Source organism: Oratosquilla oratoria, chromosome 41, assembly GCF_046742065.1.
Source record: "Oratosquilla oratoria isolate Oo_2021 chromosome 41, ASM4674206v1, whole genome shotgun sequence".
NCBI lineage: Eukaryota > Metazoa > Arthropoda > Malacostraca > Stomatopoda > Squillidae > Oratosquilla > Oratosquilla oratoria.
This window is the reverse complement of record NC_134817.1, coordinates 20,253,674-20,281,173: the sequence shown is the minus strand read 5'-3', so window position 1 is coordinate 20,281,173 and position 27,500 is coordinate 20,253,674. Positions and strand designations below refer to the sequence as shown.

At 46.5% G+C, this 27,500-nt stretch overlaps 1 protein-coding gene across 28 annotated transcripts in view; it reads right to left on the bottom strand.

The window, feature by feature from the left end:
• The window catches only part of shep (RNA binding motif single stranded interacting protein alan shepard), a 654,273-nt gene that overhangs the window by 345,285 nt on the left and 281,488 nt on the right, over positions 1–27,500 (bottom strand). For 2 of the 28 annotated variants that reach the window (XM_076178151.1, XM_076178153.1), the window contains exon 1: positions 9,566–10,603. The exons of 25 other annotated variants lie outside the window; for them this stretch is intronic. In XM_076178151.1, coding sequence (XP_076034266.1) covers positions 9,566–9,631 — 66 coding nt within the window. In that variant the 5' untranslated portion in view covers positions 9,632–10,603. Of the gene's footprint in view, positions 1–9,565; positions 10,604–27,500 lie in introns of those variants that run through there. One more of the 28 variants, XM_076178154.1, reaches the window with a different exon arrangement.

Sequence of the window (27,500 nt, the reverse complement as noted above, 5' to 3'; positions counted from 1 at the left end):
TGATGGGTGTGGGGGGGGGTGAGTTCTTGGTCTTATGGGTAACCCTTGGCACGTGACCCTTATTATCAGCTTCTGGAGGAGGAGGAGGAGGAGAGTATGGTGAGGGTGGGTTTCGGGTCTTGCTGGGTTAACTACTGCGCTGCATTTTAAGGCTTAAGTATTCGTTCTTGATGCCGCCAGCAGATTTTATTCAGCCAAATTAGTTAAATGATTCCATTAAATGCTTTACATTTTTTTTGGGAGTGCCCCTCCGTGAGTTTCATCAATTTATTATTATCATAATCATTATCATTTTTATCATTATTACTTTTTAGGTACCTCCCTTGTAAGGGGGAAAAAGCCTTTGTGTATGTATTACTATTACTTCTACAATTATCTTTTTAGTTGTCTGTTCTTTCGAAATATGTAGATACAAATATGTATATATATATATATATATATATATATATATATATATATATATATATATATATATATATTATATATATATATATATATATATATATATATATATACATACATATATATATAATAATGATAAATTAAGAGGACCACAATGGAAATAAGCGTACATGCTTTTTGTGTTATCCTCGGCAATTTGCATTTATTTATTCTGAACTATGTGTTCTTGTCATTGTTTGCACTTCATGTACATTGATTCATTGCCAAATAAAGTCTATCTATCTATCTAATAACAATATTACTCAGTGCATTCCCTAACGAAACCGCGAGCCGACGTGTTCCGAAACAACCTTGGGGAAGGTGTAGCCGACAACAACAACAACAATAGCATTCCGTGGATAATAAAGCTCTAGTCGTCGAGAAGACTATCAATACCAACATTACACAACCAGCAACAAAGGATCATGTATCTGTGCGTGCGTTCGGGTGCGTGTGTGTGTGTGTGTGTGTGTGTGTGTGTGTGTGTGTGTGTGTGTGTGTGTGTGTGTGTGTGTGTGTGCATGTGAGGGAAAGACGGAAAAAATGAAGAGATAAGATGATGTGGAGGAAGAGGAAAATGAAGAGGAGGAGGAGGAGGAGGAGGAGGAGGAGGAGGAGGAGGAGCAAGAGAACTCGTCCAGTCAGCTGGTACATTGCAATTTTATTTATTTTTTTCATTATCAAATGCCACTTTGCCTTTGAGGCATTCTTTAGCAAATGCTCCCAGTACACAACCCAGTGAAATCGGAGGGTAAACTCTGTTCTATTCAAGAAGTTATCCTTTAAGTATTCTATTCTGGTTAACTCCTGAGGATTTTATTCGGCTCTGGGGGAACCCCTAACCAGGGAAAGGGGCCCTTCACCACCGCCGGAGACGCAGCAGGACCGGACGTTCCTTATGTATTCTGCCTTGGCTAAGAACAAGTGATCGTTATGCGGCTGTGGGGCCCCAGTGTCTGAATGGGTTCCAGAGGAGGACGACGACCACCACCACTGTACCATCAATAACTTCTTTAGTTCCGTAACCTTACGATTATGCTTCCAATCATCACTACCAAGATTACCAATGCCATCATCACCATAACAGCCACCAGCGCAGTAGATGCCGCTGCCGCCGCCGCCGCCCCGATTGGGCCTTGGCCCAGTCCCACGCTGCCTTCCGTTGGCTGCCCTGATGCTGCTGCTGCTGCTGCTGCTGCTGCTGCCTAACACACTTGGCCCTGGCTGGCTGGCTCCCATTTCTCCACCAACTCTGACACTCACTCACTCCACCACTCCCAGCTCCCCATCCACCCATCCAAACGCCTCCCACATCCTTATCCTTCCCCCTTTTTTCAGTTACACCCACCCACACCCACGCCCACAGCCACATACACATAAACGCATGCGCACGTAACTAAGAAACTGCCGACGCCCTTATAAGGAACACCTTTTTCTATGTACAAGACACAACAAACGAGATCCCGGGGCACTTCGCGTTTACGAAGTCGGGGGCTGAGGGGCAGGGTTGCCCGAAGGAAGGGACCGGGCAGGAATGCGAGGAGACGAGCGGCGGGGCAGTTGGCAGCCCTGATCCGATGACAACCAGCTGATGCTGGAGTAGGGGGTGATGTTCATTCACAACATTTACATGCGACCCCAGACTTGTTCTCCGGGACCGGGGGGGGGGGGGAGGGGGGATGACGAGGCCCCCCCCCCGGACGTACTGGGCCCAGACCTCCCGGGATGGGGGCTCTTCTTCTGCTCAAGGGAGGCCAGGAGGGAATGAGGAACTTCAAACGCCTGTAGAAGGAGGAACAGGAGGAGGAACAGGAGGAGGAAAAGGAGGAAAGGGAGGAGGAATGAAAGAAGGGGAAGAGAAAAGGGAGGAGAAAGGGGAAGAGGAAAGGGAGGAGGAAAGAGAGGAGGAAGGGGAAGAGGAAGAAGAGGAGGAAGGGGAAGAGGAAAGGGAGGAGGAAAGAGAGGAGGAAGTGGAAGAGGAAGAAGAGGAGGAAGGGGAAGAGGAGAGGGAGGAATGGGAGGAAGAAAAGAAGGAGGAAAGGGAGGAAGAAAGGGAAGAGGAAAGGGAGGAGGAAAGAAAGGGAGGAGGAAAGGAAGGGAGGAGGAGGAGGAGGAGGAGGAGGAGGAGGAGGAGGAGGACTGAAGGTCCGTCGCTTGCTACTGCTCGTCACAGCACCGCCAACATGCGACCCTAACCCAGCTAAACCACTTACATAGCAACCAACCAACCACCTTATCCAGCTGGCTCCTCACCAGCTGTCGGTGACAGCCCAGCGATGCCCTTATAAGGAGATTCAAACCGTAGGGCCGGAGCAAGTGCCACCGACAACCTGGCGAAGAAAGGCACCTGTACAACACCTGTCGCGGTTACGCTCCCCCTTGATGTGGCGGCACACTAGGCTAGCTAGCATGCTACTTGCTTTTGTTATTTCGTTTGAGTAGGAAAAAAAAAAAAAACTTCGGTTGCGATATGCTAGATTTCCGTATATTTCGACACTAACATTCGTATTCTAGGTTTAACATCTCTTAGTTCGCCATTCATCTTCTTATTCTATGACACAAAAGTAATTTGGAAATTTGAAGAAAAAAGGTAACAAGTCGTTTATACTCAAACAAAATAACAAAAGCAAGTAGCACGCTAGAGAGAAATGCCTAACGAAAGCAATTTGACATTTGGAATTTTGAAAAACAAAAGAAAGTATCAGAAATAGTTTCTGCCCAAACGAAATAGCAAAACCAAGTAGCAAGACCAAGTAGCACGCTAGTGAAAAATGTCTAGTGTGCCGTCACCTTTATACAAACACCCTCAATTAAGGTGGGGGAAGAGTCACCCAATGGCCCCCCACGAAACTGCTGGGGGGACACCAACGACAACTGCACCTAAGGGAGGGAGGGAGGGGAGGGAGGGAGGGAGGGGAAGGAGGGAAGGAGGGAGGGGACACAAAGGAACACAAAGGAAGAACAAACAACAGCAGGCCTACTGGCCCTAACGAGGCTGTTTGTGTTTACTATACTAAGCTACAGTTAAGAAAACAGGGTAACTAGGCGATAGAAGATGAACTAACACTACTGCTACCACTATCCTATCCAATTACAATTAAATGCCGGGCTGTCAGATCTTTTATTGCAAGGGATCCGGGGGCACTCGCCGGACATCCCTGATCCGTTGCTACAAGCGGCCAAGACATCGGATCTTTGCGCTTCCTTACTGCTCGTGTTCGATGGTATTTGATGCTACTGTGTGACCGCGTGTGGGTGGGGGCGTTGCAGGTTGCACGCTTATTCTTTCACGCAAAATGCAAGTAAACTTACATACTCGCACTCTCAAACGTACACACACACAAGAGAGAGAGAGAGAGAGAGAGAGAGAGAGAGAGAGAGAGAGAGAGAGAGAGAGAGGGAGAGAGAGAGAGAGAGAGGCTTTAGAATTTAGCAAATGTGAGACTTGCTCTGAGATACTTGGACGGGGAAATGATGAAACGTACTGATTACCGCTTGCAACAGTTTGGAGCCTAGGCATATATATATATATATATATATATATATATATATATATATGTATTAACAACCACAATGCACTTTAATTTTAAGCCATCAACATCGACAGACCCGATGGGGGCTAACATGCAGAAATTGAAATGCGGTACTGCCAATGCATGTTAACCTCCATCGGGTCTCTCGATGTTGATGGCTTAGAATTAAAGTACACTGTGGTTGTTAGAATGTATAATCATCGGTACCCATTTAGTGTTGTACAAATATATATATATATATATATATATATATATATATATATATATATATATATTATATATATATATATATATATACATATGCATGCATAAGGACTCACAGATTGGGATATGCTCAGATGTACCGAGATGAGTACATGGACAAAACCTCAACGGAGAAATGCCCCCCAATCACGTACAAAGTAAACACACATTATAAGATCACTTCGTGAAAAGCTGAGTACATTTGAATGGAATACATAAACCCACAGCGATTACGAGCACAATTTTCGTCCTTCCAGCTCATCAAATGATAGTGATCAAATTGCACATTAATTCATTTTTTCCCTCGTTTAAACTAAATAATGTGAACGGCTTCCATTGTATTGTGTACTCAGACCATCATCAGTAATATTTGTCTCTTCATCTTAGCTTTTGCCGTGTGGGCTTATGTCCGTCCACCTTTGCAATTATAAGTAATATTTTTGTACCTTTTTCTTAGCAAATACTAACCTATATACATAAAAAACATATAACTATGTTAAATGCTTCCAATGCCTACATTGTACTCTCATTTAAGAATTCGTGAATAATATTTCCATCCCGTCTCCTCGTAAAATGGTCACATAACCTATGTACATCATAAATCAAATATCCCAAGGCATTGTATATCCTGTATGCTAGTAGATTTATCATGGTGGGGACCTTGTCCATTTTTCATGTAAGGGGGGTTGGGATTCTGTCCACTATAATTTTGTACAACAGCGTCGTCCGTTACTGAGTGGACTCCGCGAGATGGGAAGCGTGGAAGAGGGAGACCAGACAGGAAGTGGAGAGACGAGATTGAGAAGTTTTGCAGGAGTGACGTGGCAGAGGTTGGGGCGGTCGTGTGAATCATGGAATACTATGAAAGAGGCCTTTGTTCAGCAGTGGACTCAGGATGGCTGAATTGATTGATTGATTGATTGATTGGTTGTGTCCTCCGTTGGGGATCCGGAGTGATCCCCCAACATTCCCGGAAACAGAGAAATGGATCTTCTCGCCCCGGAACCGCAGAACCGGATCTAGACGTCTGGATGCACACGGCGGTCACCTTCCCCCCCATCCCCCCAACTTTCACCAACATCCCCCTTCTCTCAAGTTTCACCAATATTCCCCCCACCCAACTTTCACCAACATCCGTCCCCCAAGTTTCACCAACATCCCACCACAAATTTAAACCAACATTCCACCGCAACTTTCACCAATACCCCCCCCTTTATCTTTCACAAATATCCCCCCACCCCAAACCCAACATTCCCACCCCCTTAGCTTTCACCCTCATCTTCCCCCCTCCCCCCTCCATCACCCAAATAACCTTCATCAGCTTGACCTTGCCCGGACCTCAGCGACCTCACTGCCCGGAGTTGTCTCCCCCATCCACCCCCCCACCTCATCCTGACCTGAACATCTCTGCTGACCTCGGACCTGAGGTGATTTGGGCATCTCTCTCTCTCTCTCTCTCTCTGTGTGTGTGTGTGTGTGTGTGTGTGTGTGTGTGTGTGTGTGTGTGTGTGTATTCACCTCGGATCTGCTGCAGTCTCTGTCGAGACAGCCAGACACCACCCTACGGCAGTGAGCTCAGAGCTCATTATTGTGTGTGTGTGTGTGTGTGTGTGTGTGTGTGTGTGTGTGTGTGTGTGTGTGTGTGTGTGTGTGTGTGTGTGTGTGTGTGTGTGTGATATATCAGCTTCCTCTGGGTATTGTCACTGCAAGAGTGGCATACCGTGGAAAGATGCACGTTTCTCCTGCGTTCCTGCATGAACAGTTCCAGGCCACCAGGGTTGAAGTCGTTGAAGTCTGAGCTGGTACCAGCCCCGCAAACCACATACATACATACATACATACATACACACATACATACATACACACACATACACACATACACACACATATAGGTAGATATATTGAGAGGAGAGAGGAGAGAGATTGATAAAGATGGAGAGGAGAGAGGAGAGAGAGATTGTTAAAGATAAAGATAGAGAGGAGAGAGAGGAGAGATTGTTAAAGATAAAGATAGAGAGGAGAGATAGATAGATAGATAGATAGACAGATAGAGAGAGAGAGAACTACCTCCTACTCGAACTAGCACCAACCTCATTACCTCTCCATTCTCACCGTGACCTCACCATCCCTCCCTCCTTCACTCACATTTTATGCCAGCTTCTCTTCGACTACAACCCCCTCACTTCCTCCTACCACTACAACCGTAGCTACTACCACCACCACATCTATCACCACCATCACACAGAACACCACTGCTGTACCCATTAACACCGCCAACGTTATTAACATCATTGCCACCATTTTCACCAAACCGCAATTTCACATATTACTTCCAATCCATCAATCGATATATATATATATATATATATATATACTTCAATTAATCAGTCATCCTGAAAAACTGCTGAACAAAGGGCTCTTCCATAGCATTCCTTATTCACACGACTGCGCTAAGCTCTGCCACGTCATTCCTGCAAACTTCTCTTCACTGTATGATAAACAATTTCGCCAAAATCCACCCTCCCCCTGGGTAATACATTTGAATGAAATCGCCAGGCGGTAGCCACAATAAAAAGGACAGAAATCCAGAGGAGATGATAGCGTCCCGGACTCGAACGCGGGAGGTCCGAGTTCAAATCCCGGAGGTTGCACGGAAATTGGCCAAGTCGCGCTTTCAGAGCTTCCCCACTCTGCAACGACGGGTGTCAGAGGCGCTGTAGACCAGTGTGTCAGGTGCCGGCACTTCATCCGTATGGTCGATTTGGGGCATTTGTTTCAGACTCTATTCTCAACCACATGACACCATACGAACATTACCAAACCATGGTGAGGTGCAAAGGCTATACCTCCCCACTCTGCCCCCCCCCCAGGGGAACGGCCGGTTTTATCATGAGCCATAAAGGCGGACTTCGCTCGCAGTAGTGGCTGAGGTCAGTGTGACCTGAGCTGACCGTCACACCTGATCTCAAAGAGACGAAGGACCTTAGTACGTTCACTTCGTTCCAACTGCCGCTGGAAACTTTTATTAAACCGGGAGGCACTCCTTCTTCGGTTAACGAAGAGGTTAACGTCACAAATGCACCTTAATCTCCGAGTTCCCTCCCCCCTCGACTTCGGCTTCTACTTCGTCAGAGTTCGCTTCTTCGGGTACTCCTTCGGGTAGTTCCTCTAGAGACTCACCCCCTCTTCTTCAGACGGTGTCCGGACATAATCCCTCCTGGACACAATCCCCCCGGACAATATCCCCCAGGGCAATATCCCTCAGGACAGAATCCCTCCTAGATTAATGTTTATATATTAATGTATTTTAATATAAAATACTCTCATATAATATTTGACTATATATGTTTATGTATTTTAATATATATAATATTTTCATATATGTCTGTCAGACATCTCTTCCCCAAAACTCCCTTATTCAGAAACACCTTCTTCCGAATGACCTTCAGAACCCCGTTAGAGGAACCATGTTCTTGAGCAGGTTCTTCTCCAGATACTCTTCCATCTGGTACTCCGTCAGACAACCCTCCATCAAGTCCCCCTCCTTCAGGCACCACTTCGCCAGAGAAATTCCACCTTCGGTTAATCTTTCTCCGAATATCTGAGACCCAAAGGCTTTGCATTCGACACACATTGAACAGGTATGAGTGAACACACGTGCGTGTTCAATGCATCCTCCCCCCGACCCCGAGCGGACAACTTTGGTGATTTTATTCTGGTTCAAACGCCGTCAGCTGATTTTATTCGGAGGAGGTGTGACCCCTCCAAGGTACACTGTACAAAACACGATATGTGAAACGTCTATCTTATTCAGGCTCAAGGTCCATTCTTCAGTTGCGTATCTACAGAAAATGACTGGAGTAGGTTAAGTTGTGTTATGTAGACTTTTGAACATTAACCGCCTACAACATTAGCACGTGCTGAAGCTGTTTGGTTAGGTTCAGTAACGTTTTGGATATTAACTGAATTCTGCACTATCACGTGTTGAAATGGATAGGCTCTAAAGTTAGGTTAGGTATGGCTAGATATCGTGCTTCCTACTTGGGGCTGGGGACCCCTTTACTCGGGGTGGAGACCCCTTTACTCGGGCCTGAGGACCCCCTTACTCGGGCCTGAGGACCCTCTCACTCGGGCCTGAGGACCCCTTTACTCGGGCCTAGGCACCTCCTTACTCGGGCCTAGGGACCCCTTTACTCGGCCCTGGGACCAGATAACCTAGAGCTGATCGCAGAGCGCCGAGTGTCGGTACTATTACTTTCCTCTTCCTGGTGCGTACTATCCTTCTTCCGCATCCTTCGTAGAAATTCCACCCCCGCAGTATGCTCCCCCTCGTGTCTCAGTAGACGCGAACCATTCTCAGAGTTCTCGACCATAGCGCCTTTCACGTGACGCTGAACGTCCTTCACGAAATTTTGATTAATCCGGGTCACTTCTGAATAATAATGATAAAAAAAGAAGAGAGTCGATGAAAGGAAAGCCCAAGAGGAAAATAAACAATAATAGGGAGAGTGAAAAAAGTAAACCAATGTCACAAGAAATTAAGAAAATGGATGGGCGAAGACGCCTTCAGACTCTCGAGGCGTCGCGTCACACTCCGACTTCGTAGCTTCATTCCGTACTTCGAATATTTCGAACACATGAAGAATCGCCACCCCGGACTTCGACGGGACGACAATTCCTCTGTGGGCTATCCTAGGCTGACAATCCTTCATGTGGGGCCTTCCTGGGTTTACGATTCTTCGGTTGTATGGGCCTTCCTGGGTTTACGATTCTTCGGTTGTATGGGCCTTCCTGGGTTTACGATTCTTCGGTTGTATAAGTTGATGACAAGGCGTATAACCCTCATTCAATCTAACCTAATCTTTATTCCACTGTTGATATTCGGCGTATTAGGGAGAGACAATTCTTCAGGTGGGATCTCATAGGGTGACGATTTTTCATGTGGGCGTTCTGAAGGTGATAATTCTTCATGTGACACAAATATTTTGTTCTGGTAAACGTAAAATATTTTTTTCTCCTACCACGACACACTTTAGTGACTTCATCCTGGCTAACGTTAGTTGACTATTCGGCGTAATCCCAATTCGTTCCCCGTACGTCGACACAAACTCGCCCCGTAGAGCCAAACCCGAACTACATTCAATCCCACATTACGGCCCCGATCTCTCTTTCCCTCTACCGAGTCCCTAAAACTCGAGCCGCCGCCGGTACGCCGGTGCCAGAGCCCGGTCCACGGTTCCGGGCCCGAGCGAGCGAGCGGACACGTCACCGCCCGCGGTGCCGGCTGGCACGGGCGCCTCTCCCTTCCTAGTCGTGACTCTGGCTGGTAGTCGACAACTGCTACTCACCGAGACCTTGTTGAAGGGCTTCTTGTTGACCTGATGGTGGCTAGGGTGCTCGTGGCGGGTTGTCATCGTCTCTTCCTCAAGGGCGTGGCCTGGGGGCGTCTTCGTCGTCGATGGGTGGGCGTGCCAAGGGTCACGTGACAAGTGGTGGTGGTGGTAGTGGTGGTGATGGTGGTGCTGATGAAACGAATACGTCGCTACGTGGCACTGAATGACGTCATACAGGAGGAATGGACGGAGGGCGGTAAGCTGCCCTACTCTTGGTGGTGGTGGTGATGATGGCGATGTCGGTTATGTTGCGAGTGAGACTCTGGCATCATCCTCACGATCTCACGAGACCGTCACCACCGCCCGAACCGTCAGCCGCCGCCGCTGCTGCCGCCGCCGCAGTAGCAGGCAGTCCTCGTCGCCGCCTCTTACAGCCACACACACACGCGCGCGCGAACACCAACAACCACCAGCTGTCGTCGCAGCTTCGTAGCACCACCTGGCGAGCTGCTGTCGCCGATGAAGCTGCTGGGCGAGTCTGAAGGACAGACAGGAAACCCGAGGTAGGTTGGCCTCGAGGGTCGCCCTCCACCCGTGGTTGAGGATCGGCAAGTGGACAGGCAGCTCCTGCTGCCGCCGAGAACGACTTAATAATTCCACTTCGACGGAGCCGAGGAGGAGCACGAGGTCGAGGAAGACGTTGCTACACGAGGTTCCTCGCACAGGAAGGCGAAAAAATAATATGATGTGACACTAATGGCGGTGGTAATGGTGACACTGTCGGGAGAGAGGTGGTGGTGGTGGAGGTGCTTGTCGCCGCCTGGCCTAGCCTTCTCTACAATATTCTCTTCTTAGGACGAGAAAAGGGGGCTGAGGGGGGGTGAAGGGGGGTCGGGTTGGGGGGGATGGGGGAACCACTAAGCAAGACACTCACTGAGCACTGCGGTACACTGAGCACTTTTGCGCGGCTGCTGGCTGCACGGAGGAGCCGAGCCGGCCATCACCAGCACAAACACTGTGATATCCGGCCTCTGGGGCAGCCGGCCGAACACTGAACGCCGATCCGACGACGAACTCCGCGCAATGACGTCACCACCACAACCACCTCCTCCTACTCCTCCACCACCATTCCCACTCCCACCACCACCCTCCTCCTCCTCCTCCTCCTCCTCCTCCACCCCTCTTCTCTCTCACCCCTTCCTCTTCCTCCTCCTCCTCCTCCTCCACCCACTCTCAAAGGATCCACAGCCTCCCCCAACATCGAACTCTCCCCCTCCCCCTCCCTTCCCCTTCCCCCCTCCCAACTTACCTTTTTCCCAGTCGGGTCGTCCTTCTCCATGCAAGAGGAACATATCCCCCCCCTCCCGTCTTCCACAAACAATCCCCTCCTCCTCCCCACCTCGTCATCGACTTCGTCAAAGGTGCTTCCCCCCCACCGGGTCCTTCTTCAACGACCCACTTCTGCGGCAGCGAAGCCCCCCGTGGGCCCCCCAGACCCGGGGGGCCTTCCTTACTCCTAGCGCCCCCCCCCTTCCTCATCCTCGTCCTTCAACCCCTTTCCCCTCCTCCTCCTCCTCAACATTTTCTTCATCCTCCAGATTCTACTCACAATCCTTCTCGTTCTGCTCCTCCTGCTCCTCGTTCTCCTCCTCCTCGAGTTCGTCCTTCCTCCTTCCTCCTTATATTGGCGACACCGATGTTAATTCATACATACATACATATACCAAAGGCTTTTTCCCCCTACACGGGGGGTAGCCAAAAAGAAAAAGGCATAGAAACCACTCCCACCCATTCCATTTCCTATATATTCCACTCCCCTCCACCCTTCTCCCTCCCTCTTATCTTGGCACCTCCTGGATGACGGGTCATCCCTGCATCCTGTCCACTGCCCTGTTAATTCGACTTCTGTTATTCTCTTCCTATTCCTGTTGCTCCTCCTCCTCCTCCTCCTCCTCCCCTTTCTTCTTCTTCATCTTATTTTCTTCTCCACCTCCTTAACATACCCCTCTTTTTCCTCATCTTCTCCTCATCCTCCTTCACCACCTTCCTTCTCCTCCTCCACTTTCTTCTTCGCTTCATTTCACTTTTCTACCTCCTTCCCGTAACCCCCCTCTTCGTCTTCTTCCTCCTCGTCATCTTCCTCCTCATCGTCATCTTCCTCCTTACTCATGACCAGTACATCCATGCTCTCCTTTTCTCCCCCTTCCTCCTCATTTTCCTCCTCCTCCACTTTCATTTCACTTTCTCTCCCATTGCCGTAACCCTCCTCCTCACCTTCTGCCTTCTCCTCTTCATCTCCTTCCTCCATTTTCTTCTTCTTCACCTCATTTCACTTTTTTTTTTACCTCACCCTTCTCCTCGACTTCTGCCTTCTTCTCTTTATCTTCTTGTTCCACCTTAGGCATGACTTCCCATGGGTTCAAACAAAGCCCGTAGGAGTGACAAAAAAAAAAAAAAAAAAAAAAAAAAAAAAAAAAAAAAGCAGACGGCAGAGGGTAATAGACATGGAGCTGCCTAGTGTAGGCTTTATAGTCTCTTGCAGTGACATAAAAAACAGACGGCAGACGGTAATAGACATGGAGCTGCCTAGTGTAGGCTTTATAGTCTCTTGCAGTGACATAAAAAAAACAGACGGCAGACGGTAATGGACATGGAGCTGCCTAGTGTAGGCTTTATAGTCTCTTGCAGTCTCCTTAATTATTATTATTATTATTATTTTTTTTTTTTTTTTTTTTTTTTTTTTTTTTTACTTATGACCAGCGTACCCAGGCCCACCGCTGCCCGACCGATTCTCACTACGCAATCTTTGTCCTCTTCCCCTTCCTCGACCTCCCCCACATGCGGCCTCTTCGCCCTCGAGGCAGACCGGCATTGCCGGAGTTCGCGATTTAGGGAAAATAGGCAAGAAATGTTTTACCAATAGTTGTTAGCGAATGGAAGACTTAGTAAACATCTACTGAGCGCTGAATATATTGGATGTTTTAAGAAAACGTTTATGGACGGGGATGGCAGACGGTAACGGACATGGAACTGCCTAGTGTAAGCCTTATAGTCTCTTGCAGTCTCCTTCATTCTTATGTTCTCATGTACCACCTCCTCTTCTTCCTCCATGGAACTGCCTAGTGTAGGCCTTATAGTCTCTTGCAGTCTCCTTCATTCTTATGTTCTCATGTACCACCTCCTCTTCTTCCTCCATGGAACTGCCTAGTGTAGGCCTTATAGTCTCTTGCAGTCTCCTTCATTCTTATGTTCTCATGTACCACCTCCTCTTCTTCCTCCATGGAACTACCTAGTGTAGGCCTTATAGTCTCTTGCAGTCTCCTTCATTCTTATGTTCTCATGTACCACCTCCTCTTCTTCCTCCATGGAACTGCCTAGTGTAGGCCTTATAGTCTCTTGCAGTCTCCTTCATTCTTATGTTCTCATGTACCACCTCCTCTTCTTCCTCCATGGAACTGCCTAGTGTAGGCCTTATAGTCTCATGCAGTCTCCTTCATTCTTATGTTCTCATGTACCACCTCCTCTTCTTCCTCCATGGAACTGCCTAGTGTAGGCCCTATAGTCTCATGCAGTCTCCTTCATTCTTATGTTCTCATGTACCACCTCTTCTTCCTCCACCTCTTATTCTTTCCACACATGTTCTTCGTCTGCCTCTTCCTCCTCCTCCTCCTCCTCTTCTTCCATCTCCTCTTCATTCACTCCCTCGTCCTTAGTGTCTATTCTTGTTCCCATCCTCCTCCGGCATCCATCACTTCCAGAACCCTCCGCCGGCGCCTCCACAACGCCACCGCCTCCCCATTGCGAAGCCTCCTCCTCTTCCTCCTCCTCCTCCTCGACCAATTATCCGCTTGACCCCCCCCCCCACCAATCCTGTGGCCCCACTCCCAGACACCAGGGCTCTACTCCATTACTTTATCGCTTCTGGAAGATACATTTACGATATATAAATACACACACACATATATCCACTTTTATATATATATATACATATATATATATATATATATATTATATATATATATATATATATATATATATATATACATATATATATATCGATAAGTCACTACAGCCCTTGTCACGCGCTAGCCGGGTTCGAGTCCTTGGCCGTACCACGTTTCAATTTCTGCATGTTGGCCTCCATCGGATCTCCCGATGTTGATGGCTTAGAATTAAAGTACATTGTGGTTGATAAAAATGTATGTATGTATGTATGTATATATATATATATATATATATATATATATATACATACATACACATACACTTCACTCATATACATATATCCACATTCGTACATATACGGGTTACATATGCAATTCCTCTACACGCGTATGAAACGGGCAATGAAAAGTCATAATAGTAACTGATACTGATCTCTTGACAAGCGCCACCCTACCACCCCTCACCCCCGCGATCCTCTGCAAGGCCTCTGAACTGCCGCCCCTCGCAGGGGCAATGCCCCTGTGGGCAAACGCGAAGTGGTTCCCTGACATATGCTCACAAGACAAACTCTCACGTGACATAAGCTCTCACACCCCGTAGTGGAGAAAAAGACTTAAAGCTCACAAGAAAAACTCACCCATCACCTTTGCCCTATGTGTTTTAGGGGCTATTGGGGCAGGTAAGGGTCACTGCAAATAGGAGAAAGGAGGGCGGGATGTGAACCCAGAACTCAGGGAAATGCGAGACCAGTACGCTTACGATTACGCCACCAGCGTGAAAGGGGGAGAGAAATGTCCACAACCACACACACACATACACACACTCGGTGGCGCGGTTGATAGAGTACTGGACTGCCAGTACGGAGGTGCGGCAGTACCTGGTTCGAATCCTGCCCAGGGCCGAAATTATTTCGGTATCGCTGCGCTTCGGGTCGTTACTCCGACTCTCGTGGGCGGGGAGTTGTGTGTGTGTGTGTGTGTGTGTGTGTGTGTGTGTGTGTGTGTGTGTGTGTGTGTGTGTAAGGTCATAGCATTACCCATAGATCAGTCATACGAACTCTGAGCTCTCTTCCGGGAGGGAAATAGCTGTCGATCACGAGTCCAACACGTGATCCAAAGACCAAGGTGAATACATACACACACACACACACACACACACACTTTCACCAGCCCCACCGTCACCACCTCCAGGCCTCCTCATGCCTGAACTGGACCTGACTTCCTTGACCATAACCTTACCCACTCATTCGTCGGGTCGGGAGACCAAGGAGGAACAGACCTCTCTACTACAACGCAGCAGACTCGATCCATCTACCTAACGACGCAGGGATAGAAGTTCATGGGTATTCCCCATTTAGTCTACTCCCATTTCGCCTACTTCCCATACGGTCTATTCCCAATTCGTCTACTCGTCACCACTTTTCCCCATTTCGTCAACTTATGTCAATTTCCCATTCTGTTGAAGGTACAAGAGATCATGGACAGTATAGGGGATAATAGACAATTTCACGGTAGAGAACCTCACCCATGCACTCTGTGTCGTACCCGGACAAAATGCCCCCCCCCCCGGACAAAACGCCCCCCGGACGAAACACCCCTTACGCAAGGAAAGCGTAATTAAGGCGTTCCCTCATTTAAGTCTCTTGAAGTTACCGCGCCAATTTATCATAGGACAGATGCAAATCACTTAATTACAGACTCTGCATTTACTCTGAATTGGGGCACAGGAAAATGGTAACGTATGAATATTTATTTCTTATACAAATAAATATTCAGGAGGTGTCAAGAGGGAGGGAAGAAGGTAGAGTGGAGTATGTACACCAGTGGTTCTTAACCAGGGGTACCTGTACGGGTACGAAACCTGAAACCTGGGAGTACGAGACATGATACCCGGAAACCGTTTGGATGCAAGTGATGACGGGGAACGGACAAAAGGTCCCCGGACAAAATGTCCTGAAAGTTGAACCCCCGGGACAAAATGTTCCCAATATTTAGGACAAAAAGTCCCCAAAAGGACATTTTAACCACCCACCTAGGCCGTTGGGGACATTTTGTCCCAGGGGTGCAGATTTCAGGGCATTTTGTCCGGGGACCTTTTGTCCTACATTCAATGATGACATGCGTTTGGCACTTTCAAAGAAAGAACCCGAGTCGTATACTGGTAATTGACACTTTTCATTTGAAATAAAGAAAATTACCTCTGTTCAGTGATTTAAAAAAATCTAATAATTTCTCAGCAAGGTTTGTATAACTAATCCTTTTCATATGTTTGTATGGCATTTATATTGGATGGGTGTACGAGAACATTTTCTGAAATATCAAGGGATGCGGGCAATGAAAAAGGTTAAGAACCACTGATGTAGGGGATGGAATGCGTGGGAGTGGATTCTATGCCTTTGTTTTTTGGCTACCTCCTTTGTAAGGGGGGATAAATTCTTTGGTATATGTATGTATGAATATCTATTGGCGCCATGTGGGCAGCGATTTCACTCAAGGCCAAAGGGGAATGATGTGGAGTGGGGAGGTTTTGTCCTAGGGTTTTTTTTTTATCCTAGGGGGTTTTTGTCCTAGGATTTTTTTGTCTGTACCCGAAAGGGAATACCCGTCTGACTCTTTCTCGCTTGGAGTCCGCCCTCCCTATCACGTGAATAAAATCGTTTGAGGCTTGACCCTTCTGGTCTACTCCCATCTTGTGGACTCCAAAATTTATATTTCGTTTACTCAAAAAATTCAAATTTCGTCTGCTCCAAAATTCATTTTTCGTCTATAGTTCCACCATGACGTCACACAGCATGTGAATCACACAGCACGTGAATCACACAGCACGTGAATCACACAGCACGTGAATCACACAGCACGTGAATCACAGAGCACGTGAATCACACAGCATGTGAATCACACAGGACGTGAATCACACAGCACGTGAATCATACAGCACGTGAATTACTATTCAAGATTTTAAGAAAAACTTGATGCTGAAAAATACAAAGACGGGTCACCACGAGCATAGCTCCCTTCCCGTATAATACATCTAGGTAAAATACAGAGCATGTGAATCACACATTCTTTGGTACTTATCAGGGAGTTGGGAGTGTGTGTGCGTGTAAGGTCACAGCATTACCCATAGATCGGTCATATACGAGCTCTGAACTCTCTTTCGGGAGGGAAATAGCTGTCGATCACGAGTCCAACACGTGATCCAAAGACCACGGTGAATCACACTCACACACACACGCTCATACGTTATTTCCGAAAAGTGGCATCAACAATCTTGTGGAATTTGTGGAGGAGTGGAGTTTGTTAGTGGAAGAGGCCTCTAGTGACAAACATACCAACACTAAAAACTCCAAACCACATCGCCACCAACTCACGTGTTACCGAAAACGAGCGCCACACCAACTGCGTCATCACCGCCGGAAAGAGTGCCACTGACGTCACCACTGGGAGTGCCACTAACAAGACTACCCTTTGACACGTCCGGCATCGCTGTTGGCCCTTTCGCTCTCCCCCTCCCCCCCAAAAAAGTGTGTGTGTGTGTGTGTGTGTATATATGCATATACATATACATATATATATATATATATGTTGATAAATTGTTTAAGACAAATGAGAGAGTGATAGGTGGGGAAGGGTAAACGAAGATGGGCTAAGAATACATTTATTGTTCTTACGTTTCGGTTATTATAACCTTCCTCAGAGAACTGAGGAAGGTTATAATAACCGAAACGTAAGAACAATAAGTGTATTCTTAGCCATCTTCGTTTACCCTTCCCCACCTATCACTCTCTCATATATATATATATATATATATATATATATATATATATATATATACTGTATATATGTACAACACTGAATGGGTCCCAGTGAGCAGATGTACATTTTATCAACCACAATACACTTTAATTCTAAGTCATTTGATGCTGATGACTTAGAATTAAAGTGTATTGTAGTTTATATATATATATATATATACATATATATATACATATATACATATACATATATATACATATATATAGAGAGAGAGAGAGAGAGAGAGAGAGAGAGAGAGAGCGGAAATGCAGGGTCGGATCCTTTGGAAAGTACAGCTTCTGCTTGTTCGTAAAAATGCAACTTCTCCTTCGTCGAACTCGCTTCGCTTTCGACAAGTTTGGGTGCCACGGGAATCGAACTCTCGTCCTTCAGGGCACTGGCAACCCTCGTAGGATTTGCGATTGCAGACGGTCTTATTCAGCTACGAAGGAGACTGAAGGCCAAAGACTGAAGATCAAAAGCCAAAAACCGGAGACTAAGACTGAACACAGAGGACTCAGGACCAAAGACTGAAAACTACGAACTGAAGACTAAACACCGAAGACTGAAGATCGAGGACCAAGAAGAAGAAGAAGAAGAAGAAGAAGAAGAAGAAGAAGAATGCAAAGAAGAAGAAGAAGAAGAAGAAGAAGAAGAAGAAGAAGAAGAAGAAGAAGAAGAAGAAGAAGAAGAAGAAGAAGAAGAAGAAGAAGAAGAAGAAGAAGAAGAAGAAGAAGAAGAAGAATGCAAAGAAGAAGAAGAATGCAAAGAAGAAGAAGAAGAAGAAGAATGCAAAGAAGAAGAAGAAGAATGCAAAGAAGAAGAAGAAGAATGCAAAGAAGAAGAAGAAGAAGAATGCAAAGAAGAAGAAGAAGAATGCAAAGAAGAAGAAGAAGAAGAAGAATGCAAAGAAGAAGAAGAAGAAGAATGCAAAGAAGAAGAAGAAGAATGCAAAGAAGAAGAAGAATGCAAAGAAGAAGAAGAAGAATGCAAAGAAGAAGAAGAAGAAGAATGCAAAGAAGAAGAAGAAGAAGAATGCAATGAAGAAGAAGAAGAAGAAGAATGCAAAGAAGAAGAAGAAGAATGCAAACAAGAAGAAGAAGAAGAAGAAGAAGACGACGACCCCAAAACCAAAGATCGAAAACCGGAGACTAAAGCCCGAAGACCAAAAGCCGAGGCCCAAAAGTCTAAGAAAAAAAAAAGTCCCTCAAAGAAAGATTCACTTCAGTATACAGTCGCGTCCAGACTTTTTCAACTCTGCCATTCAAAGTCCCATACTAAAGAAAAGCCTCTTCAGTCTCATGACATCACGAATCCTCTGCCACATCACTCCTGCAAACTTCCCTATCTCGTCCCTTTATCAGCCTTGTTTCTCTCGTTCCCGGAACCTTCGGCTAAATAAAATATTACGGCGGCAACCAAAATGAAATTACTAAAGTGCTACATGGGGGCGCTAATGGGTTGGAAGTGGCTGGCGGTCACTGGAATAATATCATATAAGAACATAAGAATGAAAGGGACTGCAGGAGACCATAAGGCCTACACTAGGTGAGAGTCTTACGGTCTTCCACTTCGAGGAGACTTTCGTCAGTTCGGTGGAGCAATTAAGGCCAAAGAAATAATGGACTGCCGCGTGCGTGCTTGCTTGGGCAGAACGGCAAAGAGAAAGGGAATTTTTTATTCCCACGAACGCTCCCCCCCCCCCCCGCGGCGAAACACAAATTTCATGTTTTCATCATGTTGCCGTCCTTTTGCGGGAATTTCGTTTCTGCCTCTGGTCGTCTTCCTCCTCCGATGGTTTTTCGACTGAGAGGCTCCTGCGTGTCGAGGTCCGATCTTCAGTAACTATATTCTTGGTAAAAAAAAAAAAAAAAAAAAAAAAAAAAAAAAAAAAAAAATTCTTATGTTTCCTAAGATCGGGAAAGATGCCTTCTTGTGGTGTTTGTGGTGGCAGTGGTGATATATATATGGTAGTTAGATGCGCTCTTGTTATGGTGGTGGGTAGTGGTGGTGGTGGGTGGTGGGTGGTGGGTAGTGGTGGTAGTGGTAGTGGTAGTGGCGGTTATACACTGTATATGTGGTGATAGTGGTGATATATGTGGTGGTTAGATGCTCTCTTGTGGTTGTGGGTAGTGATGGTGGTGGGTAATGGTGGTAGTGGTGGTTATATATGTGGTGGTATGAGGTGTGTTATGTGGTGTGATGAGGTATGATATGTGGTATGAGGTGTGATGAGGTATGAGATATGGCGATGGTTGTGACAGTAATGTGTTGAACAGAGGCACATGACAACACAAGTGAACATTGCAGGCGGTCTCACACACACACACACACACACACACACACACACACACACACACACACACACACACACACACACACACACGCACACAGCGTACTACACACCTACCTTCTGGTGCCAGCTGTCCAAGTGAACACCTGATTAACGACAGGTGTCCCTCGGCTATTGCGGGTAAACACTCAGTCTCGACACGTCATCTTACCTGTGGACAAACGAGAAACTGATTAGTACTAATTCTGTAAACCCTACCTATCCACATACCAAAAGGTCTCCTTTCCCTTATAAGGAAGGTAGCCAGCCAAGGTATGTTTCCATCCTCACCCACTCCACTCCTAGATTACAAGGGATTACAAAGGCGGAGCATGCCGACAGGAGACCTTTTGGTCCATAACTAGGTCGAATGCGAAGAAAAAATATATGATAATGATAAATGAAATAAAATAAAAATTATAATAATATAAATAATAATAATATCAATAGTTATAATAATATAGATAATAATAACAATAATAATAATAATAATAATAATAATAATATTCTATTTGTTTTCCTAGCTCCTTATGGATGAAAGATCACCCCCGCCTCCCGCCTGCTGCCTGGGTTAGATACAATACAGCGAGACACAGCACATACCACCCGAGTAATTCTATTATTATTAATAAGATACAAATTGCTGGTGAAGTGAAGCGGCCTTACTGTGGACGTACTGTGTCTTGCTACATTGCTTCAGACCCGGGGCATCGGCCGGGATACAGGGATGACCCGGCATCCATGAGGAGCTAAGATGGGAGAGGGGGGAAAGGGTGGTGGATGGGAGTGGAATGGGTGGGAGTAGGTGCTTGCCTTTGACTTGGCTACCTTCCTTATAGGGGGGGAAAGTTCTTCGTGACCCAGGGTAATAGGCGGGGTACAGGGATGACCCGTCATCCATGAGGTGCTAAGATGAGAGGGGGAAAGGGTAGTGGAGATGGATGGGAGTAGGTGCGTGCCTTTGACTTGGCATATAGATATTGTACATACCACTGGAGTAATTATAATGTAATAAGTAAAATGTTTCTAAGAAAAATACTGTAGTAGTAAGTCTATCTGTACACAGATATATAAAAGCTCTTATAAGTAACTCGTTGTTGCTCCAACCACAGATATTCTTTAACAAACATAGGTAGGTAATTACACCTAAAAAAGTAACTGTTCACATACTTAATAAAGAAAAAACAGAGTATTTTTAACATGGCGAGATAAGTAACTCGGGACAAAGAGCATGGATACAAAGAGAACATAAAAAAAAAAAAAGTGGTTCACACACTTGACCAAAGACAAAGATCACATTTGCAAACACAAGAGAGGTAAATGTAATTAAGGCAAAGAGCACGGCTACAAAAGAGAACATTAAAAATGTATCTAATATCCATACAGACAAGCGCGCGTGTACCGCCGGCCAAAGTAGGCCGGGCGAGGCCCGAGACGCGTCGTATGGAGAGAATATTGATCAACCAAGGCGCCAACACACAAACCTGGGACAAGTTAACCACTCGTGGTTTGGACAGGCGAGATACGATTTTTGGTGAACTCTGATTGGCTGATGGGTCGGTCGGCAAGAGCATGTATGGGCAACATGTCACAACCGTGTTAAAAGTATATTCGGAAACTGATACGCTGTCGGGCTAGGACTCGAACCTAGCCGATACGTAACAAATGGACAGTGATCTAACCATTGCGCTATTTCTATATATATATATATATATATATATATATATATATATATATATATATTAATTAGGTATTCAATATTGGATGGGAAATACTGACCTACATTAATGAGTAATTAAGCGGGCAATTATTGCTCGTACACATTTCGTTGCAGGAGTGAGAGAAGTTTACAGGAGTAAAGTGACATGTTGGTACAACCATGCATTTTATGGACGACGTTGGGAGAGGCCTTTGTTCAACAGTAGACCTCTAAAGTCTGACGGATTCACTGGCTGATATCTCATTATGTTCCTTTTATTCCTAAATTCCCACATGTAACACCTAAAATAAACTGTATTTCACCGCCCAGCAGTACAAATGGCTTCTTAATGTTTATGACCTTATAAATTTCATGACTGTCCATGACTTCCTTTACGACCTTGTGACCTTTTAGACACTATTTGTGCGTACGAGTAAAGTCCTTTCGTGAACGAATTTCTGGTGTTGCTGCTACGTGTGATGCGCTGTGAAAAAGTTCGAGAAAAAATGAAGATACCAAAAAAAAACGGATAACGCAATGTGTGTGTGTGTGTGTGTGTGTAATTCATCATGGTCTTGGATCACGTGTCGGACTCGTGATCGACAGTTATTAACCTCCCGGATGAGAGCTCAGAGCTCGCACGACCGATCTGAAATTATTTCAGCCCTAGGCGGGATCCGAACCCGGGCCGCCGTAGTGGCAGACGGGAACTCTAACCACTGCGCCAAGAGGTATTAAACCTTTCTGGACGTGTTTGTGTGTGCACGCGCGCACCCGCGATCACACATGCGTGCGTTCGTGTATCCGCCTAAGTATCTGTCTGCGTGGAGGAATGTCATATTTGTCCACGAGCGTTAGTACGAGTATAGGTACACTTAGCCTGTGTGCGCGTAGGTATGTGCACAAATTAATCCATACACAAGGTGGAACCCGCGCATGCGCCCTAACCACAGTCATCATCTCATCCCTAGGCGTGACAGCCTGTAATCACACGACTCAAGACTCACCTCTCGGGAGCCCTTCGGAAACACTTCGTCCTTGAAGTAAGTTCTTCTCGAAATTCAACCTCATCCTCATCCTACGGACCGGTCACGGAATATTCTTTTATTAGTGGAGACTCCTCCCGGCTCACGAAAAAAAAAAAAAAAATAAATAAATAAATAAATAAATAAATAAAATAAAAAATCCTTATCCTCGCAATTGCACTGTTGTCCTTAAAAAATCCCTGACCACTCCTAGGACTCCAACTCTTCGATGCAACCGTGTCCCCATGGACAGAAGCGCTGGCTATTGCCGGCAACATGCAATTGCATGTGTTTTTTGTTGTTTAGTTTGTCCGGGATGTTGTTGAGTCACCACACAATGAAGATTATACAGGACAGGGGAGAACCTATGCTTAGCCAAGCCAAGGGTGGTTAGAAGGTGCCAGAAGCCCACAGGAGCTACCAGAAGCTCACAGGAGCTACCAGAAGCTACCAGAAGCCCACAGGAGCCACCAGGAACCCTCATGAGCCGCGGGGAGCCACCAGGAGTCACCGGGAACCCCCAGGAACTTCCAGAAAACCCCTGGAAAGCGTCCAGGATGGCAAACTGCGCGGAAAGACATTAAAAGGAAGGCCGATTGCGGGCGTATTTTATCTCTAGTCGATGCAGCAGCGTGGCGCTGTGGCGTGGCACTCACGACTTCGTCCCCGGCACGTGGGGAGAAAGGTTCCCGTTTGATTCCCAGATCCCGTTCTGGTTGACGCCGTGCGATTCTATTAAGCTTATGGCAAGACTATAGGGAGAGAAAGAGAAAGAGAGAGAGAGAGAGAGAGAGAGAAAGAGAGAGAGAGATAAACACTGGACAAGACCTCCATCCAATAATACGAGAAACAGATTTTCATAAACATAGAACTTACACTAGATTAACCCTCCCACCCACTCTTAACCCCCGCAGTGGTGGTTGGGGCACATAAAACGGTTCACACGAAAACACGAACTAGGAAAACAAGAGAGTAGTAGTAGTAGTAGTAGTAGTAGTAGTAAGTCCTTCACCCCCTAAAACAACACAGGTACAACCTCAATTTTGAGCAGGCTATAGCAGAAAATCGGATAAATGATCTATTGTCTTAGGATTACTTAAACCTAAATAAAATATAAAAGGGTAATCGACCACAGTCACAGGCGAGAGAAGGGCCAATGAACTGTGTCTGTGGAAGATAGAGTCTGACTGTTTTCACCGCAAGGATGTAGGTCGTTAAAAAAAAGGCCTAGTACTAGTAGTGGTAGTGTAGTAATAGTAGTAGTAGTAGTGGGCGGACGAGTCTTAAGTCTGAAGGTGGTTGCGCCAGCAGAACCTACATGGGAAGCTTCTGAAGTCGCCCTGAACTCTGTCCTTTGCAGACGGTCGAGGAGGCTTCAGCTTCAGGAATTATTTCCAGCGCGACGACACATGCAAAAGACTATCCGTCTGGACACGTAAAACAAGCCTGAACGCGGTGGTGGTGGTGGAGAGTCGGGGTGGTGGTGACGATGATGGTGATAGTGATGGTAATGATGATGATGATGATAGTGATGATGATGATGGTGACGATGATGGTGACGATGATGATAATGTTGGTGATGATGACGACGACGACGATAAATTAATGATAAAAATAATAATATTAACAATACTACTACTACTACTACTACTAATAATAATAATAATAGTAACAATACTAAATACCAATGGAAAAAGAAAAACTCGACCAAAAAGAACACCTCGGTCCCAGATTCCGTCCGTGCGAGGCAATAACAATAATGCAAGACTCTCATACCTATTAAATGCAGTTTATGATCATTCTATTCAGAGAAGAAGTGGGCTCCATATTGCAGCCATTCCGTCGACTTTTTTGACTTGCCCACAACTCGTGCCCAGCGTGTACGAGAACCCTATGGTCGCTCTCTCTCTCTCTCTCTCTCTCTCTCTTTTTGCGTACTCCCCAAGAGAAATAATTTAATAACCTAAGGTCACCACTAGGAGAGGTAAATTTTAACCATTAGCAACCTAAGGTATTTTTTACAAAGATGATCAATAACGACCTACACAAGTAACATTACGTTATTACCAAAGACTTCCGAAGTTTATGAAATTTGGAAACTATAAAAAAAAAAAAAAAGACAACCAAAGCCCCATGGCGACCTTAGGGCATCCGCTGAACGTCGCCCTCCCCAACCACCACCTAACATCCTTCACATCTCACCTTCCCGTCCATGTGGTTTGGAGTTTTATGGAGGTGAGGCCCTCCATTAACTCCTGTCGTCTTCGTCTTCCTCCTCCTCCTCCTCCTCTTCCACCTTAATGGGGCGGCGTTTCCCTCCCACGTCCTCCCCCACATCGTTTTCTATTAACCTTCACGTCACCGGTTACGCACCCTCCTCCTCCTCCTCCTCCTCTTCTTCCTCCTCCTCTTCCTCCAACACTCCATTGCTTATCAACCTCCTCCTCCTCTCCCCGACCTTCAACATCGGTGATGACCGTTCTCTCCCCTCTCCTTTCCCCTCCCTCCTCTGAGGGGAACTTTGGTCCTGGGGCATGTGACGTCAGCAGGGGCGTCAAGAGGAAGTGACACATGGGCTGCTATTGACAACAAATGACATTTTGCTAAGTTCACATTCCTAACGTTGTGCCACAATAAAAAATAAGCTAACAATAAATAAAAGACACGAATAAATAAATAAACACAATCCAATTCCATGAGTACAGTGTTGAATTAACACACACACTAGGAAATAATAAAAAAGAAAAAAAAATCTTCTAATTGTCTTACTCCAACTTCTGAGTTCCTTCTCCTCCTCCTCCTTCTCCTCCCACTCGACCGAGTAACAACTTCAAATGTCACAGCGCACTTTACAGGTTTTACTATTTGAAACAACCAGGTCGGGTGGCACCTTTAAGAAGAGGAAGAAGAAGAAGAAGAAGAAAAGACGAAGAAGAAAAAGAAGAAAAGAAAAAGAAGAGAAGAAAAAATATATATATGACGTCACGAGTTATACCCCTCACTACTCATATAGACGGATGTACGATGGGTGTGCACTTCTATTTCCCTTTTATGGGGGGGAGGGAAGACCCCCTTGACAAGTAAAAACTTAAGTGTGGCAACATATCTTGGTCCTTTCGCAACTAGCTTTCCTTCCCTCCCTGTGTATGTTCTGTGTGTGTGTTGGGGGGTGGCTTCTCTTTCGGTTAACAGTGTCAACCATCTCTCCGTCTTCCACATGCGGCACCAAGTTCCAGCCTGTCTACCTGCCCCCGTCACCGCTCCCCATGACCAAACTATCGACCTACTTTCGTACATCTGGAGACAAGTTCCTGCTTGCACAAACATACGTCATTAAAAGATAAAGAAGAGCTTCAGTATAAACTTTATAACGTCTCCGTCGTTTTCGAATACTCAGATGAGTGTGTGTGTGTGTGTGTGTGTGTGTGTGTGTGTGTGTGTGTGTGTGTGTGTGTGTGTGTGTGTGTGTGTGTGTGTGTGTGTGAGAGAGAGAGAGAGAGAGAGAGAGAGAGAGAGAGAGAGAGAGAGAGAGAGAGAGAGAGAGAGAGAGAGAAAGGTACCTGGGAAAGACGTCATACCAGTAGCCTTGCCTTAAGCAAGGATATTTAAGTTAAAAAAAAAAATACAATCAACTGTATACCTAAGGAGAGCGTCCCTGGATCTCCGCGCAGTGCTACAGAGATGTTACCTCACCGGAAACGAGGCCAGAAAGACCTTGGTAATTAGGGGCCAATTAGTCTGGTAACTGTGTTTCTTCCCTACCTGTCGAGCGACCCATCCAAGAACCCGAGTTTCCCTTCCTACCCGCCAGCCCGTTTACTTTCACTGGGCTATACGCAGCCACCTGTCTACTTTTCCACCTGTCTACCTTCTCCATCTGTCCCTGCTGCCGTCTCCCACGGACGTCAAATCAAGGAAACGCCGCGACGTTCAACTGAGATAAGGTACAAAAAATTCGCTCTCTCCTCTCCTCTCTCTCTCTCTCTCCTTGACGGATCTGGCGGCTGGGAATAGCGGCAGTGTGTGGCAGTGGTGGTGGTGGCGGCTCAGACTGGCGGCGGTGGCTGGGAGTGGTGGCTGAGGTGGCTGGAAATGACGGCGGCGGCGGCTTTGGACGGGTAACCGCTTTACTGCTCTAGGATACGAATTCGACCTCTTCAATCATTTTATTTTGGCTAACGCCAAACAATTTCAACCAACATTGAGAAATCCCCTTCAGGGTAATATACGGCTCAACACGTCATTTCAATGCTCTAAGGTCGCTCGGCGACTCAATAACGAGGACGTTGCCGGGGGTTCCCCGATAAGAAGAACCTTCTTCGGGCGTCTCGACGACATCGTTCTTCCTCTTCTTCGGGAGATCGATGAGGAGCCGACTTCGATTCTGATGTCGAAGTAATGGCAGAGAGGAGGTACTCGTTCTGGTACCTGAGATACCACCCTCGTCCCCCATTGGGTCAATGTTTATATTATGTATATTTTTACACGACTTTCTGGTATGTTAGGTATCAGGACGAGTGGGACACGTGTAACAGTGAGCAACCCCCCCACCCCCACAAAAAAAAAGAAAAAAAAAAAGGAAGGGCGGACGTCTGCATTTCCGGAGGGGAGGGAGGGGTGGGAGTGTGAGAAGGGCGAGGTGGGAGTGTGGGGAAGGGAGGGAGGAAGGGAGGGAGGGTGCTGGGGAGGAATAGGAAGGTTGGACGCATGCATGTGATGAAGCGACTGGAGGAGGATTAGGAAGAAGAGGGTGGGGAGGAGGAGGAGGAGGACGAGTAGAAAGAAGAGGGTGGGGAGGAGGAGGAGGAGGAAGAGGGTGAGGAGGAGGAGGAGGAGGAGTAGGAGGAAGAGGGAGGGGAGGAGCAAGAAGAGATGGGACGAAGACGCTGTTGACAGGGAGATCCAAGTTAGTTTGGAGTAAAAGTATGAAGATAGGTAGGAGTGAGTGGAGGGAGGATGGAGTGACGGGAGGGAGGGAGGGAGGAGTGACGGGAGGGAGGGAGGGAGGGAGAGAGGTACCGTAGGTGGGAGTGAAGGTACGGGTGGGTTTCACGGAGGAAGTGGGAGTGGTGAGGTAGTGGGAGCGTTACAGGCAAGAATCCCCCACCGGGGTTCCTTCGGGTTGGGATTTGAGTGTTACATGATGCTGCAGAAG